The sequence below is a fragment of the Sarcophilus harrisii genome, chromosome 3, assembly GCF_902635505.1.
Source record: "Sarcophilus harrisii chromosome 3, mSarHar1.11, whole genome shotgun sequence".
NCBI lineage: Eukaryota > Metazoa > Chordata > Mammalia > Dasyuromorphia > Dasyuridae > Sarcophilus > Sarcophilus harrisii.
Genome location: NC_045428.1, coordinates 98,344,637 through 98,366,606, shown reverse-complemented (window position 1 = coordinate 98,366,606; position 21,970 = coordinate 98,344,637). Strand labels below are relative to the sequence as shown.

At 34.5% G+C, this 21,970-nt stretch overlaps 1 protein-coding gene across 2 annotated transcripts in view; it reads left to right on the top strand.

The window, feature by feature from the left end:
- The window catches only part of DIAPH3 (diaphanous related formin 3), a 410,013-nt gene that overhangs the window by 33,515 nt on the left and 354,528 nt on the right, over positions 1 to 21,970 (top strand). The window contains exon 2 of one of the 2 annotated variants that reach the window (XM_031958457.1): positions 10,842 to 10,874. The exons of the other annotated variant lie outside the window; for it this stretch is intronic. Coding sequence (XP_031814317.1) covers positions 10,842 to 10,874 — 33 coding nt within the window. The remainder of the gene's footprint in view (positions 1 to 10,841; positions 10,875 to 21,970) is intronic. 2 annotated transcript variants of the gene reach the window in all.

Here is a 21,970-nt window from a genome sequence, read left to right as displayed (position 1 = left end):
ATCTCCATCTTTGCTCTCAGAATTTATTTCTTGACAAGGCCTCGGGATTAGTGCTTGACTGGAAACACCTTCCCCCATCTCATCCCCCCCAATAATTACCAACAGAAGACATCCTTGAAATTTGCCAGAAAAGATCTGTTTTTGCTCTTGGCCGTGGATGGTCAGATCAGGGGCAGGCTGAGGGCAGAAAGTGAGAGTACAGCAGGCAACTCACACTTAGCAGACTGGAGGGGGAGTGGGGTGTGATCTCAGCCATTTCTGGGGAAAGAACTTTACCACAGTATGGATACTTTGCCTTGGCAGCAAGCCAGTAGACCAGCAGAGGAGCTGTAAACACAGGAGGTAAAGACTATAACCCTGAAAAGCTAGGGTCTCTTGGGACCTGGCCACACCCACCTGAAGTGTCTCAACATTCTCTTAGAGTTTGCGTCTCTGAGTGCAGATGTAGGGCAGCCATTGCTGTCCTGCTAGTACCTCACTGCTGCCCCTTACACTCTGTAGAGGAAGCTCGGTAATATCATCCCCCCCCCCCAAAAAAAAAAAAAAAAAAAGCAGACTGGATTTGGGTTTTTGCTAGTTTGTCTTCTTTGATTCTTCTCTGACAAAATGAACCAAAAATTAAAACACACTATTGACTATTGATAGCTTCTATATGGATAGAGAACAGATTTTAGACTAAAAACAGACTGTCCAGATGAATCCCCAAAAGGGGATATGATCTGATCCTCAACATGCAAGACTCATAGAAGAATTAAAAAGGCTCTCACAAGAGAGCTAGAAGATAAATGGAAAAAGGAAAAGGAAGCTTGGCAAGAGAGTCTGGATAAGTCATGCCACTCATTTAAAGATAGAGTGGATAAAGAAATCAAATTCTTGAAAAACAGAATTAGTGAATTGGAAAAAGAAAATAGCTCTCTAAAAAATGAAATTGGTGAAATGGAAAAAAATTCCAAAGAACAACTCACTTAAAAACTCAATTGAACAATTAGAAAAAGATATTAAAAAAGTGAGTGAAGAAAATAATTCATTGAATCAGAATTGAGCAACTGGAATTGAATGACTCAAGGAGACACCAAGAATTGGTCAAGTAAAACCAAATAAATGAAACGATGGAAAAAAATGTCAAATAACTTCTTGGGAAAACAACAGACCTGGAAAACAGATCTAGGAGAGACAATCTGAGAATTATTGGACTCCCTGAAAAATATGATGAAAAAAAGAGCCTGGACAATATTTTCCAGGAAATTATCAAAGAGAACTGCTCAGAAGTTACGGAAACAGAGGGTAAAAGAGACACTGATTCGATCGATCACCTACGGAAAGGGACCCTAAAATCAAAATACCAAGAAATATAGTGGCTAAATTCCAGAACTCTGAAACCAAAGACAAAATATTTCAAGCTGCTAGAAAAAAATCAATTCAAATATAGAGGAGCCACAGTAAGGATTACCCAGGATCTAGCAGGGTCCACATTAAAGGATCGAAGGACCTGGAATGTGATATTCTGAACTAAAGAACTTGATGTACAGCCAAAAATAAGTTACCCAGCCAAAATGAGAACTTTTTTCCCAGGAAGAAGATGGACATTCAACGAAATAAGTGAATTTCATCTATTTCTGATGAAAAAACCAGAACTAAACAAAGTTTAATCTCCAAATATAGAACTCAGGAGATACCTAAAAAGGTAAAAGGAAATCTTGGGAACTATATTTCTAAAGATATATAAAAAACACATGTATAATCTAGAAACTAGAGGTGGAAAGGAAATTGTACCAGAAAAAGGGTAAATTTCACAAAGAGGTAAAGGAAACTATTATATCTGAGAGAAAGAATGGAGGGGGATGAACATAGTGGGTAGCTTTGCTGCCATCAGAATGGGCTTAAAAGAGAAAAGAGACATATTTGATTTATGGTGAAACTTCTCCCAACTCATTGAAAAGGGGGAGAGGAAAAGTGAAAAGGGAAGGAGTAAGCTAAGTGGAAGGGAATGCAGAAATTGTGAGGAAAAGGGGTAAGAAAGAGGGAGGAACTCTAAGGTGGGGGGAGGGATACTAAAGGAGGGTTGTAAGAAGCAAGTGGTGCTCACAAGCTTAATACTGGGGAGAGGGGTAAAGGGGAAGGAAAGGAAAAAAGCATAAGCAGAGGTTAACAAGATGGCAAGTAATACAGAATTGGTTATTTTAACCATAAATGTGAATGGGGTAAACTCCCCCATAAAGAGGAAGCTGTTAGCAAACTGGATTAAAAGCCAGAATCTTACAATATATTGTTTACAGGAAACACACTTGAAGCAGAGCAATAAATAATATATAAATAATAAATAAATAAATAAATAAAGTAAAAGTAAAAGGTTGGGGCAGAATCTACTATGCTTCGGATAAAGTCAAAAAAAAGCAGGGGTAGCCATCCTCATCTCAGATTAAGCAAAAGCAAAAATTGAGATAAGGAAGGGCACTATATCTTGCTAAAGGATAGCACAGATAATGAAGCAATATCAATATTAAACATATATGCACCAAGTGGTGTAGCATCTAAATTCTTAAAAGAGATATTAAGAGAGCTGCAAGAAGAAATAGACAGCAAAACTATAATACTGGGAGATCTCAACCTTGCACTCTCAGAATTGGATAAATCAAACCACAAAATAAGAAAGGAGTCAAAGAGGTAAATAGAATACTAGAAAAGTTAGATATGATAGATCTTTGGAGGAAACTAAATGGAGATAGAAAAGAGTACACTTTCTTCTCAGCAGTTCATGGAACCTATACAAAAATTGACCATATATTAGGACATTAAAAAATCTCAAACTCAAATGCAGTAAGGCAGAAATGGTTAAAATGCATCCTTTTCAGACTTCGATGCAATGGAAATTACATTCAATAAAAAGCTAGGGGAAAAGGGACCAAAAAATAATTGGAAACTAAATAATCTCATACTAAAGAATGATTGGGTGAAACAGCAAATCATAGACATAATTGATAACTTCACCCAAGAAAATGACTGAGACGTCATACCAAAATGTATGGGATGCAGCCAAAGTGGTAATAAGGGGAAATTTTATATCTCTAGAGGCCTACTTGTATAAAATAGAGGAAGAGAAGGTCAATGAATTGGGCTTGCAACTAAAAATGCTAGAAAAGGAACAAATTAAAAACCCCCATTCAAACACTTAACTTGAAATTCTAAAAATAAAAGGAGAGATTAATAAAATTGAAAGTAAAAAAAAAAAAACTATTGAATTAATTAATAAAACTAAGAGTTGGTTCTATGAAAAAACCAACTTAGTCTTAAAAATGAAAAGCCACTAAAGAAGAGGAAATTAGAGCAATAATTAGGAGTTACTTTGCCCAACTTTATGCCAATAAATTTGACAACTTAAATGAAATGGAAGAATACCTTCAAAAATATAGCTTGCCCAGATTAACAGAGGAAGAAGTAAATATCCTAAACAGTCCCATTTTAGAAAAAGAAATAGAACAAGTTATTAACCAACTCTCTAAGAAAAAATCCTCAGGACCAGATGGGTTTACATGTGAATTCTACCAAACATTTAAAGAGCAATTAATTCCAATGCTATATAAACTATTTGAAAAAATAGGGATTGAAGGAATCTTACCAAATTCCTTTTATGACACAGACATGGTACTGATATCTAAATCAGGTAGGTTGAAAACGGAGAAAGAAAATTATAGACCAATCTCCCTAATGAATATTGATGCTAAAATCTTAAATAAAATATTAGCAAAAAGATTACAGAAAATCATCCCCAGAATAATACACTATGATCAAGTAGGATTTATACCAGGAATGCAGGGCCGGTTCAATATTAGGAAAACTATTAGCATAATTGACTATATCAATAAACAAATTAACAAAAACCATATGATCATCTCAATAGATGCAGAAAAAGCATTTGATAAACTCCAACATCCATTCCTAATAAAAAGACTTGAGAGTATAGGAATAAATGGACTTTTCCTTAAAATAGTCAGGAGCATATATTTAAGTAAGCCTCATCTGTAATAGGGACAAACAGGAACCTTTCCCAGTAAGATAAGGAGTGAAACAAGGTCACCCACTCTCACCATTATTATTCAATATTGTATTAGAAACGCTAGCCTCGCCAATAAGAGTCGAGAAAGAGATTAAAGGAATTAGAGTAGGTAATGAGGAAACCAAATAATCACTCTTTGCAGATGATATGATAATATACTTAGAGAACCCCAAAGATTCTACTAAAAAGCTAATAGAAATAATTCACAACTTCAGCAAAGTTGCAGGATAGAAAATAAATCCACATAAATCCTCAGCATTTTTATACATCACCAACAAAATCCAACAGCAAGAGATACAAAGAGAAATTCTATTCCATTCCATTCCATTCCATTCAAAATAACTGTCAATAGCATAAAATATTTGGGAATCTATATACCAAAGGAAAGTTAGGAAATATATGCGCAAAATTACAAAATAGTTTCCACACAAATAAAGTCAGATTTAAATAATTGGAAAAATATTAAGTGCTCTTGGATAGGCCGAGTGAATATAATAAAGATGACAATACTCCCTCAACTAATCTATTTATTTAGTGCTATACCAATCAGACTCCCAAGAAACTATTTTAATGACCTAGAAAAAACAACAAAATTCAAAAGGGTTGAGAATTTCAAGGAAATTAATGAAAAAAAAAATCAAATGAAGATGGCCTACCTGTACCTGACCTAAAACTATATTATAAAATAGTGGTCACTAAAACCATTTGGTATTGGCTAAGAAATAGGTTAGTTGATTAATGGAATAGGTTAGGTTCACAGGACAAAATAGTCAATAACTATAGCAATCCAATATTTGACAAACCCAAAGATCCCAACTTTTGAGATAAGAATTCATTATTTGATAAAAACTGCTGGGAAAACTGGAAATCAGTGTGGCAGAAATTAAGCATGGACCCACACCTAACACCATATACCAAGATAAGCTCAAAATGGGTCCATGATTTAGGCATAAAGAACGAGATCATAAATAAATTAGAGAAACATAGGATAGTTTATCTCTCAGACTTATGGAGGAGGAAGGAATTTGTGACCAAAGAAGAACTAGAGATCATTATCACAAAATAGAAAATTTTGATTACATCAAATTAAAAAGCTTTTTTTTTTTTTTTTTTTTTTTTTACAAAAAAACTAATGCAAACAAGATTAGAAGGGAAGCAACAAACTGGTAAAACATTTTTACAGTTAAAGGTCCTGATAAAGGCCTCATTTCCAAAATATATAGAGATTCTAATTTATAAGAAATCAAGCCATTCTCCAATTGGTAAGTGGTCAAAAGATATGAACAATTTTCAGATGATGAAATTGAAACTCTTTCCACTCATATGAAAGTGTTCCAAATCACTATTGATCAGAGAAATGCAAATTAAGACAACTCAGAGATACCACAACACATCTGTCAGATTGGATAAGATGACAGGAAAAAATAATGATCAGTGTTGGAGGGGACGTTGATGCCTTGTTGGTGGAGTTGTGAACGAATCCAACCATTCTGGAGAACAATCTGGAATTATGCCCAAAAAGGTATCAAAGTGTGCATACCCTTTGATCCAGCAGTGTTACTACGGGGCTTATATCCCAAAGAGATACTAAAGAAGGGAAAGGGACCTGTATGTGCAATAATGTTTGTGGCTGCCCTCTTTGTAGTGGCCAGAAACTGGAAACTGAGTGTATGTCCATCAATTGGAGAATGGTTGGGTAAATTGTGTTACATGAATGTTATGGAATATTATTGTTCTGTAAGAAATGACCAGCGGGATAAATACAGAGAGGCTTGGAGAGACTTACATAAACTGATGCTGAGTGAAATAAGCAGAACCAGGAGATCATTATGCACTTCAACAACAATATTGTGTGAGGATGTATTCTGATGTAAGTGGATATCTTCGACAAAGAGAAGATCTAATTCAGTTCCAGTTGATCAAAGATGAACAGAATCAGCTACACCCAGAGAAAGAACACTGGGAAATGAGTGTAAACTGTTTGCATTTTAGTTTTTCTTCCCAGGTTATTTTTACCTTCTGAATCCAATTCTTCCTGTGCAACAAGAGAACTGTTTGGTTCTGCACACATATATTGTATCTAGGATATACTGTGACATATTTAACATGTATAGCACTGCTTGCCATCTAGGGGAGGGAGTGGAGAGAGGGAAGGGAAAAATTAGAACAGAAGTGAGTGCAAAGGATAATGTTGTAAAAAATTACCCATGCATATGTACTGTCAATAAAAAGTTATAATTATTAAAAAAAAACAATAAACATGGGCATTTCATTTTATATATATACATATATATGTGTGTGTATATAATATGAGGATTATATGTGAAATTATGAACTTCTATGACATCCAATTTAAAAAGTTTGTCATGATAATAATGACACTATCCTTCTTGTCCTATTCTGAACTCCCTTTTGTTCATTTTTGTGTATTTTTTAAAGTTTTCATTGATACTTTTTCCTCCTTCTCTATTGTTACTTATTTTCTCTCCCCCTTGAAAATAAAAGCTTGCAATTTTAACAAAGAAGTGTAGTGAGTAAAACAAACTCAGATAGTGATTGTTTAAATATATCATTTTGTACCCTAATACATAGTAGCTCTGCCAAGAACTTTCTACAGTTTTCATTTCTGACCTGTTTCTTACATACAGCTCCTACTTCTTACATATAGCTCCTATCTGCTATAATAATATAGCTCTGAACAGGGGTTCCCCATGTTTGAATGCATACTTCCCTCATAGCTGTTTCTTGGAATTATTATTTTTTTCTTTCAAGAAATGGCTCAGATGTCACTTTTAATTTGGTGCCTTTTTTGGACGTTCTGTCTCCTTCTCCCCCCTCCACATTTGTTAATTCTTCCTCCTTTTTGAAATTACTTTGTAGAATTTTTGTATATGCTTTGTAATTATTCATCTTTGTACATTTCCTTTCTCCCTTAATAATGTAATTTCCTTGAGAGCAGGGACTAAGAGGCTTTTATATCCTTAGTTCCTTGCACAATTTCTTGTGCTTATTTAGTAGGTGTTTAATATTGAGTTTTATTGAACACTGGAAATCATTTTTGATTTTTTCTTCTTCCCACATATTCTACCAGTTAAGCCTCCCTAGAAATGGAAACAGCCTGTAACTTGCAATTGAATTTGCTTTTTCTTAATCTTTTGAGGTATAAGGACTCTTGGGATCTTTTGGTCTGTTTTTGTGTGCTAGCTAAACTGAAACCACAAAATAGATGCAGTTTTGCTTTTTAATAGGTACTATCAAAATAAATTTCTGATATTCTGTAGGAATTCCAATTCATTCTGTTTGGGACAAAAAGATCTACCCAAATTGACTACTACAGAGATCACTCATAGAAAGCAGAATTATTTATTAGAATATTGAGAAGCGGATCCCATCCTGGTCTGTGAGCCAAATTCACAGCAGGATAGAGCCACTCCCTTGAAAATGTTCACAGTATTTATACATTTCAGATAAAGAACCCCAAAAATCCCAACCTCTGTATGTTGTGATTGGTCACATAAGTCTGTATTCCTGTATTTGGTCAGTGGAATACAGTAGATAAGGTGATGTACAGCTTCTTTTTTAATCCCTTCTTTGGACAATGGAATCTAGTCCAGGCCTTATCTAAAATAACTTGACTGGAGATTCCGAAACTGAGACCTTAAGGCTTCAATCAATTTAGCTAACAGTCTCTGATTAATAATGTGCTTAATCTGTAAGTTCTTCACCTTTTCCCACAGAAGTCTAAGTTGAATTCCTGAAGTCATCACCATAATTGTTAGCTGGCTAAAGAACATTTAAGTTTATGTAATAAAATCAGAGTAATTGTCATAAACATATAAAGCATAGTTTATTTCTCTAAGTATTAGTTAGATTATTTATTGTAATGCCTATTTAAAATCCAGTAGGATATGTTTAGACAAGTAAACTTCATAATGTAAAGTACAGGAAAGAGAGTGAAAGAGCAAAGCCCTGCTTGTCACTTTACTGACTTCAATCTCTGATTCAGATTTGCACGCAAGTCCAACAGAGAGGTCCAGAAATCTCTTGGGCCACCTGAAGGAGAGGGAAGAAAAGTAGGACATCATTTCTACTACATTACCCAAAATGGAAGGGGAATTGAAGACACCAAATTGTAATTTCCACTTGACTAGTATAGGCCCCTTCTTCTTTTCTAGGCTGATATCATAATTTAGTTGGTTGTTGCCTAGGGAACAAAGTCCAGATAACTTTAGTTTGCTATTCAAAGTTTTTCTGTTTAGCACTAACATATCTGTTTAGCTTTATTTCAAATTACTTTAAGCACTAGGCCTGTTGCCTAAATTTAAACTTTCGTTATTTGTCTCCCCCAATTCTGTGCCTGCTTCATGGAATGCTTTCTCTTGATTGAGTATATTTGGATTATAATTTCCTCAATGATCATGTTCTCTGTCCTTATATATGCCATCTATACCTTTATTCAGTTTTTTGATGCAAATTATGAATAAAGCAAGGTTAGTGTTCCAGCAGGCCTCCAGCACTGAGCACTTTATCATTTCTCTCTGCTTCTAAAATTTCACTTCAATCTACTTTTATCTAGCCTAGAAGTGTCAGACTTAACAACCTGCATAAATCCAGAGTTCATCCCAACCAGATCAAAATGTAGTTAGGAAATGTTTAACAAAATAAAAAATATATAATGTAACAATAGATAATGTTAATTTGTGGTTTTCTAAGTCTATGTGTTCCCTTCAGGGATTCTTTTCTATTTGAGTTTGAAATTACTGTTTGATCTAGTTTGTCTCCATCTCCACCTTTGAGTTGGGCATTTGCCTTTCTGAAGCCTAGCTATATTATGTCAAAAGCATTTCTTTTCATCTAGTAAAGATGTCAGAAAAGAAAGTCTAAGATTAGTCTTGTATGAATTAATACTTTCTCTTAAGGAGACATACTTTTTAAAGTTTGCAGACTCCTGTTATAATTACCTCTATAATTTTACCAGGAGCTTCATTAATTTAATAATGATGAATATGGAAAACATCTATCTCTAGTCTGTTGGTATTTCTCTTTTTTAACACAATTTCACATTGTCAGTTATTCAGTAATCATATATATGTGTAGTTTTTTTCAATACCTTGAGATTTAAGTTTTTTTTTCTCCCGATTACATGATTTGAACCTTTTGAAGTTAGCTAGATATTTTCTTACTGTTACTGGTATACTGTTACAAGTTCACATCCTTGGTTAATCATTTTTATTTTGTCCTTCCCACTTTAATCATTTCCATAGGTGGAGAAACCAAAAATCAGTGATAAAAAATACTACCCATTTCCAGAGAGAACTTTTAATACAAATTTTCCTGTCTTGGTTTGACGTGCAATGGGGCAATATAGTTAATATGGAAATTTTGGGGGGTGATATGGCTAACATAGAAATATATTTTGCATGACTTTGCAGGTATTATTGATAACATGTTTTCTTAGTGGAGGGGTGCGGGCTGGGACAAAAACCCTGGAATATTAAAATAAATTATAGGTTTAAGAAAATTTTTTTTGCTTCTATTTTTAGACTCAAAAGTGACTTTATTATTACAATTATTATTTTTTTTTAACAAATGCTTGAATTTTAAAGAATGGCTTTGAAGAACAGAAAAGTATTTGGGAAGTTAATTCCATTCTACAATGTAAAATTATTTTAATGGGGCAGCCAAGGTGGCAGTGGAAAGAGTACCAGCCCTGAAGTCAGTAGGAACTGAGTTTAAATATGATCTGAGACCCTGGGCAAGTTACTTAACCCCAATTGCCTCTGCAAAAATGAATAAATTATTTTAAGTAAGTTAGAGTAGTTCTTTTAAAATTATTTTCACTTGTGACCCCTTTTCACCTGAGAAATTTTTAGGTCACGCTGAGTATATTTGTATATAAAATAGGAATACAAACCAAACACTTATTGATAATAAATCATAATTGGGTGACTCTGACATTTAGTTGCAAGATCCCATATAGAGTCCCAAACCACAGTTGAAGAAGCTAAGATGACCTAAAGGTACAGGCAAAAAGGCAGCTTTAGTGGTTTGAGAACATGTTATGAACTTTTTTTCAGCAGAATTCACTTGAGATTTTGTATAGAAGAAAAGAATTTTTTATTGGTTTGAAACAGTTTTGCTTTCAAGAGGTTAACAGTGCTTTGAGGGAGGGACAAGATACTGTCAATTGTTTTTTCTACTTGAATAAAAGAATGTGTTTAGAATATCTATTTAGAATTATTTAAAAGCAATCTATATTCTTCATTTTCTGCAAGTACTTATTTCTTTTGCTCTGTAGTTTTTTTTTTTTTTTTAAATTGGAAACCAATTTATTCCTTTTTTTTAAAAACTGGTCTTGTGATACTTTCTTTGAATTGCTTTGTCAAAGAGATTCTTTGGGTCTAGAAATGAAATTTAAAAGTGTCCACTATCAACAGTGGTAATAAATCAACTAGAAATGTTATGAGTACAAACATTATTTTTTCTTTGCTTTTTGCATAGGATGGTTTTAGCTAATTAAGCCAGCAAAATACTTTGTTTTACATGTGTGAATCTTATAACCTTCCCCCCCTCCTCCCTTTTTTAAAACTCATTGAGGGGAATATATATATTTAATTTGCCCGTGTCTTTTTGTTGAATAATCAAGATGTTGGTAAAATAATTCCATATTCAACTTCATAGAAGTTCTCTTTTTTCCCCCCAAATACTTTAGCATCTAAATAAATATGGGGAAGAAAGAAATAATTGTAAATTACTGAAAGATTGATCTTTTTTTTTGTATTTACAGCATTTAAATATTAGGACACTGACTGATGATATGGTAAGGTTATTCTTAATTTTTCCTGTGTTCTGGATCTCAACTAACAATTTTACTGTGTTGCTGTAACTCAAGTATTTAAAAGAAAATGCATGTACAAGCATAATATTTTAAAAATAGTTATTGAATTATTTCTTTTTGAAGAGTTTATATTATTACTTTGGATTGGAAAAAATATGCATGTTCATATTTTTAACTTAAAAGTTGTTAGTTTTAGTTTGATCATATTAGCATGCATTTGTTTGATTAGTATGGCTTAAAAGTTGTCCAAAATTAGCTATTTTATCAACTCTTAAGAACATGTAGTTGTTAATTTAAAACATTTTTTAAGTCCACACTTTCAAAATACGGTTTTCTAATAAGTACAAATTGTTATTTATTTGTTGAATAGGTGAATGATCATGACTCTTGCCCTTAAAACTTATATTAAATAAGAAAATGTATGTGAACTACTAATAAAATATCAGTTATTTAAATGGTGAATAGTCATTTTGTCATCTAGAATTAATTAGCAATTTTTTTTTTGTTTGATCAACATCTAAAATTTTAGGGTGACAGTTTTGGACATTTTGGGTTACCTTTCTTTCACATTATGGTTCAGTATTTGTAATTAGATTTACAATGTTATAGTGACTCAATCCATTCTTAAAAGATAAACTCTTATATTCAAGGACATGATTATCCACTAAATTTTAGAAGATAAATTCTTAAACTCAAGGGCATGATTATCTGCTAAATTTTTCTGTAGTTTCTAATTGAATAGGATCTCAATGTTTGGATATTTGATCAAATTTAATATAGTTTTTAGATTTAGTTAATTCATGGCCCCCAACTAATTGTTGAAAAACTTAAGTGGATAAAGTCAGGGATTTAGAGAATTTTGAGGGTTCCAGTATATAAGCTGATATTAAATATGAGAAACATTTCATGGTATGTAGTCAGGCTGTTTTATATATAGACTGATTCTTCTGTGTGGAACTTTGAAGTTTATCTGATGTCACCAAATTAGTACTTTTATCTCTAGAATCATTAAAAATTAATATTCCAGTCCATTCTTATTTGGGCAGGAGCAGATCAGGTTCAGCATGAAATGGGTAAGCCCTCTGAGACTATGTCCAGGGCGGAAAGACATGGCGAAGCAAGAAGTGAAATCAGTTGGCAGCAAGAACAGATCAGGTAGCACTAGAGGTCTTAAATCAGTAGGACAGAGTCAAGCAGATAGAAAAGATGCTAAGTCTGAGAAGTTAGATTTATTTAGCAAGGGTACCACTAGCAAGAAATATAAAAAGAAAATTCTGCCCCAGAGTCAAAAACTGTTTTCTTTTTTTCTTTATAGTAAGTGCTGTGATAAATATACAAATATACATACTCTGAGGGTTAGTAAGACTATATTATAGCTCAGCTCTGTGTGTGTGTGTGTGTGTGTGTGTGAGAGAGAGAGAGAGAGACAGAGAGAAACAGAGACAGAGGCAGAGAGAGATAGACGGACCAAAGTCAGGGTTGATTTCTTATTACCAAGAGTAAATGCCTAGGAATTTTTTTAATGGATATGGATTTGTTTGTCATACAGTATGAACAAAATATTACTTTTTCTTGTTTATTCTGTATGCACCAATCTGATATTAATTTCCTATTACTTTTTGCTGTAAGATAGCAATCACATATTATTTGCATATAAAATTGCTTAATACTGTGAGTAACCTTTTTTTTTTTTCAGAATGACTTGAGAGAAGGAACACAAAAAAGGTGTTCTGCTGAATTATTATTTGAATAATAGTTTGCTAGAAACATTAAAAAGGAATATCATGGGAAGCATTAATATTAAATCCCATCTTTTTAAGTTGCTTTGTTAGAGTTCTGCAAAGTACTTCACATTTCAAGGTTATTTCTTGAGTTACTCTATCAAAAAGTATTTGTTCAAAAGCCTCATTTTGAAAGGATTATTGAATTATTTTTGTAGGTATCTTCAACAGAGGATTCAATTTATCAAATATTTATTGACTACTTTGTGAAGATCTTGGTGATACAAAATTTAGTTAAGAGAAAACTCTGCTCTCAGAGTGCTTCTAGTCTGACAGAAGATAAGATAAAAATAAAATAAACATATTAGAGTGGTGTTGTGATGTGGGAGCCATCTTCCAGTGGCTGCTGGAGGTCTAACTCAGACCTGTAGAATGGATCTCTTCATGTGAAAGGATGATGGTGATGATACAAGGAAACGAAAAGACAGTTGTGTTATCTGACCTCTCTCCTCTTTCCTTTGCCTCCAATTTATTTCATTTCCAATCCACAAACAACATCTGTGTCAGTAAAGCTGCTTTGCAACTCCTTCAGATGTTGTGATTCACAGCTGTGGAGGCTCTAGAAGAATTGACCTGCCCTTTCATCTAGGCATGGTCCTTAACAATTCCCTGTTTTGTTTTATGGATATTTTCCCCCCATAGTATGTAAGTTTGTGAATTTGCTGTTATCTGAGTCCAAACACTGAGGAATACAAACAGCAGTACCATCTCTGGATGGTTATAGGGTGAGATACTATAGCAGGTGTTGATCTTGTGAGATGTCATGGAGGCAAACTTTCAAACAGAGAAGAGGACTATAGTCAGAACAGGCATTTAAGTCTCTCATCAGTCTCCTGGCTTGGCCCTTTGATGTGTTGGCCTCATTTATTTACCTCGACTAAAAAAAGTCTTACTAGGTCTCTTCTCTTTTTCCTTCCCCATGGCTTACTGAAGGAACTCGGGGAGGATCCTACTCTCAAACAGCTCTTGGAAGCTGCTGCTTTTTATGCCCATCTTTGACCATCCTCATGGTGGCTCTCCTGCCTTCATCACTCCTCCACCTAAGACCAAGGCTCACCCAGAGATCCTCCAGAAAGCCAGTCCAGACACTACAGAGTAGTACAACAGAATATAGTATATGCATAATTTGGGGACAGAAAGTTAAGGAAGTGTTTCTTGTAGAGCAGGAACTGTTTGGATTAGATTTTTAAAGGATTCAGTTATAAGAGACGAGTAAGATTGGCTTCTCAGGCCTAGGCAGAAATATTAGGAAGGCATGGAGATGGCAAATTATAGCAGTAGTTAGTCAATAGATAAGCTCTGTGGCATTTAGGGTTAGGGTTAGGGCCAGAACTTGTATTAGGTGGAACTGATTGAACAATGCTTGTGTTCACACCTTTAGAGAGCTCAAGTAAGTACTCAATGGAGTTCACATGAGAGTTCAGGGCTAGTATGAGAGCTGAATTCACACCTCCCTTAGGACCAGAGAGCACTCTGGGAGATAACCTATAATCCCTGCCTTGAGAAGGCGGAGTTAACCTTTGGGAGATCACATAAATGAAGGAAGCTCTTGGAGCGAAAGAGGAATTTCTCCAGAACATCAACAGGACTCTGAGACAGAACACTCTGGAAGTAAAGACTACTCGCCACAGACTGGAGATTGAGAAGCCATGAGACGGAGTTGAGCTGGAGGCTGAAGAAAGCAGAGGCAGGAGCCAAGGACAAAGCAGCAAGATCTCTTGGAGCCAGGCAGAGAGATAGGGCTCAACTAACCGGGCGAATTTGTAAGGAGAAATAAACATTTGCAACTTTTACCAGCTGGCTGAGATTTCGAAGTAATTATTTATTTCAGCTAAGACTAAGGCTAGCCCCCAAGAAAACCACAACATTTTGGCGCCCATCGTGGGGAACCCACGACCCTGAGATTAAGAGTCTCATGCTCTACCTACTGAGCTAGCCGGGAGTGCATTTCCTGACACTGTTTCACTACAACAACTTTGACAAAATCAAATAATAGCAACAAAAAAGGGGAAAGGAAAGAAACATTTACAGGGAACATTTCAAGAGAAAATAGCACATCAAAGAATTAAATAACCAAAGTCCTAATAAAAATAAACTAAACTAATATTTATTTAGTCTAAGGCTTTTTGCTAGAAAAGGAGGATACAAAAGCTGAGACAAAATTAAAACAAAGGGTAAACATGTATAGAGTATACATATATATATATATATATATATATATATATAGACAGAGAGAGAGAGAGAGAGAGACAGAGAGAGAGACAGAGAGAGAGACAGAGAGAGAGAGAGAATGAATACTCTATATTTCTTATGGAGTAGAAAAGTAAGAACTCTTTAATAGCAAAGAGCTAGGACTGCAATAATAGCAGCTACATTTCTAGAGATGTAATCTAGATCAGATGAGTCAATTAAGTGCCTTAAGTGCCTACTATGTGCTTGGCTAAAGGCAGAAGAAACAAAAAAGCATTATACTGTGCCTGTCTTTAAGGATCTCATAGTCTGATGGAGGAAAACAAAACTGAAAAGGGAGAGGATTACCTAGTTCAGGCTGGGATGTATTCCTGAACTAGGATGGGGATAAGAAGTGAGCTATAGATTGATTTAATCTTACAGAATGATGAATTTCTGATCATCATGAAATCCATCCTGGTAGGAAATTGGAATTAATAAGTCCTTGGGAGTCCTCCTCATTTAGGGGGTTGGAAGGAGCTTCCAAATGTCTACCCCACATCCTTTTCAACCCAATGTAGGAAGGAATTCCAAGGATAAGGGATGCTGAAGAGGTATGAATTTCATAGTTGATTTTATCTTACAGAATGAGTCTATAGACATAAAATCTTGGGAAATCACTGGTTGAGATTAGTGTGGGTTAGAATTAAAATAATCTAGAAAAGAAGAAAGATTACTAAAGGAGGAATATAAGCACATTAGCATGAGAATGCATAGACTAACTAGAATGTAGAAAATTTAAAAAACTGCAACTGAAATAATAAACATGATCAGTAGAGTAAGCAATTCTTGGCAGCTGGAATCAAAATTGTGATGGGAAGAGTTAATAAGAAATAATTTCACAAAAGGTAAAGCCTTTTGAAATAACAATGTAAAGATAAAAAAAGAATTAAAAATGTTTTTAAATTAGAATTTTAAAAAGAAATTTAAAATAATTCACCATGCCTTTCTTTACCTATGGAACCACTCTACTTACTGTGGGACCTACTGTGCTCTCTTGTGATTTTATTTTGGGATACCATCTTATCTCTGTAAGTGAAGGATATTGATCTTAACTGTTCTTTTGATTTTTTAGGGAGTTAAACAGCTGGGGATGATGAGATCCTTGAGTCCAGAACTTATCTTTTATGTTGAAATGCTTACTGGTGTAGTGGAGTAGAGAAGATATCTTCCTGAGTTCAAATTTGGCTATAGACATTTATTAGTGGTGTGATCCTGGGCAAGTCTCTTAATAAATGAGCTGAAGAAGGAAATGGCAAGAGATCATTATATATGTCAACAACGATACTGTATGAAGATGTAGTGTGATGGAAGTGGATTTCTTTGACAAAGAGACCTAATTCAGTTTCAATTGATCAATGATGGACAGAAACAGCTACACCTAAAGAAAAAAACACTGGGAAATGAATGTAAACTGTTTGCATTTTTGTTTTTCTTCCCGGGTTATTTTTACCTTCTGAATCCAATTCTCCCTGTGCAACAGGAAAACTGTTTGGATCTGCACACATACATTGTATCTAAGATATACTATGACATATTCAACATATATAGGACTGCTTGCCATCTAGGGGAGAGGGTGGAGGGTGGGAGGGAAAAATCGGAACAGAAGTGAGTGCAAGGGATAATGATGTAAAAAAAATTACCCTGGCATGGGTTCTGTCAATAAAAAATTACTATAATTAAAAAAAAACAAACTTAATTATTAGATAATTACTATTACTACTAATAGTCTATCTTACATTTATACAGTACTTTTTGGGTTTTAAGGCACTTTATATAAATAATCTCATTTGATTCTTAGAACAACCCGATAACAAAGGTGCTTTTATTAGCTCTTCCTTATAGATGAGAGAGCCTCACATCAGAGAGGTTAAGTGTTTTGCCTAGAATCTCACAAATATATGGATTATGAGGCATATTTATTTGAATCAAGTTCTGCTGGCAATCAAGATATAGACCTTAGCTATTAACTGAAATCATTTTTAATGATCTATGAGTATGACTTGGGTTTAAATCCTTACCTCTGACCACCCCAGGGCAAATCACTTCTAAATACCCCAGGCAGCTCTCCAAACAAATTTAGAGTCTCTGTCTCTCTCTCTCTGTCTCTGTCTTCTCTCCCTCCCTCTGTCTCCCTCTGTCTCTCTCTGTGTCTGTCTGTCTGTTTCTCTCTCTCTCTCTCTCTCTCTCTCTCTCTCTCTCTCTCTCTCTCTCTCTCTCACACACACACACACACATCTTTAGGAGAGAAAAAATGCCGTAAGAAACCTAAAGTAAGTTGGCTATTTGACATTCAACTATTTCAGAGAGAAAAATAAGAAAGGCAGATAAGCATAAGCATAACTAACAAGAAAGTAGGAATAGTGAAATAGGCTGTTCTAGGACGTTAACATTTTCCCCCTCAGTCTCCTTACAGACCCAAGAGAAACTAAAGACAATAAAAAAAAAAAAAAATGGGGTCTAAGAGACTAAAGCTTTAACAGGATAGAAAAAAAATAAGGAGGGAAAACAACATTCTGTGTATTAAAATCTATTCCTTTCTAAATCTTTTCTCTTTGTGTGTATGTGTAACATGAAGGAAAATCACTTAGGTAGTGACAAAAAGAAAACTGATGAGAATGCTAGAAAGATACATTTTTATTTGAGAAATAGTCTCTTTGGTCCTTATTTGGAGAAAATGGTAAAGCTGAGCAAATGCAGTAGAGAGGAAGTACCTGGAACTACGAAAAAGAAGGAAATCCTTTTCTAATTTGGCATATGATTGAAGTATGTTTAATTGCATTAAGTAGTGTAGAGGAGTATAGTACTACACCAGTTTCTTTTGTAGGGAAGACATCTCACAGGCGATGTCTTCTTTAGGCAAGGGTATATTTGATATATTTCATGGCAGCCAAAGTGAGGAATATGGACCACTAGGAGGGTATTGCCTTGAATTCATAGGATCATAATAAGAAAGGTAGCCTATTTTGGTCTTAAGATGAGCAAGTGATGAATATAATGGCAGGGCATACAATCTTTCAGCAGTGTTCTTTTTCCACTCTCCCTTTTAAGAAAGCCATCTCATTTTAAAAATTATTTTTGAAAGGAAAAAAAAAAAACAGAACCAGTCAATTCATTGAAAAAGTCTGAAAATGCATGAAATGTTGGAAAATGATGGACCTTGTATCACTACAAAGGAATTAGGGCAGGTGTCTTTTCAAATTTTTTCTTTGAAGTTATACTTGTTTTCATAATTCTGTCATAATTCTGTCATAGTCACTTTCATTTTGTGAGGGATAGAAAATCCTATCCAAAAATGACTACTCAGAGACCTCTTGAAGTAAAAAGCAGAAAAATTGTTTTAGGTTTTTTGACTTATATAGTATATAACTTGGTTCACTAATAAAAATGCTATTGCAAGTTCACTTATGCTTTTAAGTTGTAAATAACTATCATTTGTTGGTTTATTTTAAATGTTTATATTGATGTGTTTTATTTTTAACATTACCTTTGTTATTTTCAAATCATATACCAATCCCTATCAAAGCATCCCTTGAAACAAAGCATACACAAGGAGAAAAAAATAGCGTAAAATAACTTGCTGATGCATCAGATAATTCAGTGTTCCATACTCATTGTCCCTCTCAAAAAGAAAGAAGTAACATTTTCTCATCTCTTCTTGGTATAAGCTTGGGTATAGTAATTATACAGTCAGTTTTGGTTTTGTTTGTTTTACTAATATTATTGAGTGTATATTTTTTTCCTGATTTTGATTTTTTCCAAAATTATGACAGCTCATGCTCTTAGATTTATTTTCAAGTCTTTTAGTGCAGTAATTCTACTACTTCCTTGTATCAAAATTTGTTTACACTATGTTGTTTCCCCTTCTTGCCTACTATAAAAGGTGTTGCTCTGGATATGTTGGCTCCTTTCTTTCTGTCTTTGACCTTTTTGTATGCCTTGAATGGGATCTCAGGATTGCTAATTATACAATTTGAAATTAGGCTAAAGAAATTATTAATGTCCATAATTTCAAATTATATTCCACAGTGGCTGGGCCAGTTAACAATGTAACCAACCATGTATTCCTATATTTGTCTTGCTGTAATCTCACCAATACTGACAATTCAACTTAGACTTGCGTCATATTTGCTTTTACTATATTTTTGAAGATTTTTTTCCCTAGTGTTTCTGTGTGAATTTAAAGAAAATTGTTTTTACAGCTAGAATAGTCATTTATGGGGTTAATTAGTTTTCAAGGAAATTTGTGCTCTCCCTCCTTGGTATTAAGAAAGTATCTTTGCAATTTCACATTCTTCACACTTAATGAAATGTTAAGATGACTAATAACTGCATTATCTCTTCCTTTCCTTTTAAAATGTTAAAATATACATGACAGGGCTGTCAATTAGGACACCATGTTTGAACTATTACAAGAAAGTTCTCTGTGTCTAAAAATCCAGATAAGGTCCTTTAGTGTCTGCTTTTTGTTTAATTAATTTTATTTAAACTGTCAGCACTGATTATCACTGATTATTCAGTATGAGATAATACTCAATAGGGTGCTCATTTAACTCTCCTTGAAGATAAGTGATATTAATTTACAAACTTAATTCATTGAAGACAAAGCAGTAGCTGCAATAATTAACATGTCTTATTACCTCTAAATGACATTACAGTATAATCCCCATGTGTTTATAACAAATTCTTTGAAGAATGCAAATCAATTAGAAACCATTTATTAATATTCTTTAACTTTTTACATTATAGTTAATTAATTTTAGGTGATTATTATTTTCTTTTTCACTTTGTCTCTTGTTAGTGTTCATTTGTTCTTTCTTTGTTTCTCTGTCTCTCATTTTTGTCTTCTCACTTGATTGGAACGAAGTGAACTTACAGTGTCCTACCTTTCTTGGACCATCCTTTACTTCTTGCTCCTTTCTAGTATCAACTATGGCCTTCTGAAACTCACCTCTATTTCAGTTGCCTTAATGGACCATACTCTCAGGCATGTATTCTCCCATCTCTTCTAGTTATTCAGTGCTGTCTCACATCATGGGAGGAATCTGTCTTGAGGTGATATCTCTAGATTTTGGAACATCCTTTTTAACACTGTTAGCATGTTTACTCATATCCTATACTCATTGGTTAAGGAGAACTGGGGATATTTCTTGCCACTCATTGTTACTTCTAGACTTTTCCTTCTACCACTATAGCTTGGGAATCCTTTCTCTTTTGCAACTCGCTTATTTCATATTTCCAGTAGCTGTTTTCTACTGAATTCCAGGACATTTCTTAAATGAGTTTGATACATAGATTTTTCTCCTTTCTCAAGTACTGCCCTCTTACAAGGGGAACTCAACATACATAAAGATACATCCTGACCTTAAGTAACTCATTTGTCATGTCCTACTTTACCACCTTTTCTCATCATAGATGGTCTTACTTATGTTCTTGTCATTACCCACAAATATGCCATTTTGATTCCATGAACTCTGAAATTCCCTTATCTGATCATAATCTACTGTTATTCTGTCCTTTCCTTTGTCTTTCCAGCCCTAACTTTGTTCTCATCGAGACCTCTAGTCCCTGTTATCCCCTTTTTTTTTCCTCCTGGGTTGTAATGTTGGTTGGTTTGTTGTTTTGGTTTTCTTGGGGTCTCTGGAAGCACCCTTTGTTTCAGTTCAGTAATTACCGCACAAGTAGTCAGGTTAAAAGTCCAAATCCTTTATTATCTCTTTCAAAGTCCTATCTCCTTCCCTTGGGGCTAGGCTAGTTTTCTTAGAGGCCTCCCTCTCTCCTTGGTTCTGAGAGCTTGAGTTCCTCCTGCCAGTCCTTTGTCTTCTCTGCTTCTGCCTCTACCTGGCTGAGGCTTTTACCTTATATGCTCTATACTGAGTATAAACCAATCATTATATCACTAGGAAACCATTATTTGTTGTAAGATTAAATCTATTGTATTGAACCATGCTAAACTAGATGGTTACATTGTCTCCTCAATTCCATTGACTTAGCTCTTTGTTTCAAGTTCTGGCCCATAACACTGGATTGTACCCTTGCATTGGTTTCTCACTTCTTCCTCATCTTGAGCTATTGGAGAACCAGTTCAATTCCACCATGTCATCTTTTTTCAAGTCTCATCTCCCCTTTATCCTATTGGTGATCTTGCCCTGATAAAGCCACAACTTTGGAATACTCCTACTTCCTATCTTTTTTTTCCTATTCATTGTTACAGAATGAAGGTGGGTTAAACTGGTAAAACTAACTATACCGACTGTTTCCATTGCAAATTTATGTTAAAATATTCTCAGCTGGGCCCTTCATGAAGCAGAATAGCTCTTTTTACCCCTCTTAATTTATTCCCCATCCTACTCACCACAGTGGGTTTTCTAAATCTTTCAGACTTAAAAAATTCTCTTAGCTTCCTCTTCCCCTACTCTCTCAGCTGAGAATATTTGCCTATTTCACTGGAAAAAATTGAGACTTCTTCCCTCTTCATCACATAGCACTCAGATATAATCCTCTTTCACCCTTGTCTCATATGAAGAGGTGACTCTTGAAATGAAATTGGTCTTTCTAGTGGTATTAATGATTTTGTAATTGCCAAATCTAATCCTCATCTGTCTGGATTTCTTTGCAGTCTTTGGCATTATTATTCACCACCTTCTCCTTGATATTCTTTTTATTAGATTTTTATGACATTACTCTGACAGGCAGGAGGTGTACTCTTTTCTTCTTTTTTATGGTATATTTCTTGGTGATCATTTTTCTGCAGTGATTCTACTTAATTAGCTTTAACTTCTCTCCTACTTCCAGTCTTATATCTCCAGCTACTTATTGTATATCTTGAACTATGTTCCTTAGATAGTTTAAAATCAACATGTCCAAAAATGATTTTGTCTTCCTGATTTCCTTATTCCTTTTGAGGGCCTCACCATGATCCCAATCATCCAGGTGACTAGGTGTCAACTTTCAGTTCTCACTTTCTTTCACTCCACTACATATTCAATATATTTCCAAGTCAGTTTAGTAACATCTCTTGTATATTCCCCCTTCTTTCTTTTGATAGCTGCTATCACCCTGGTGCAG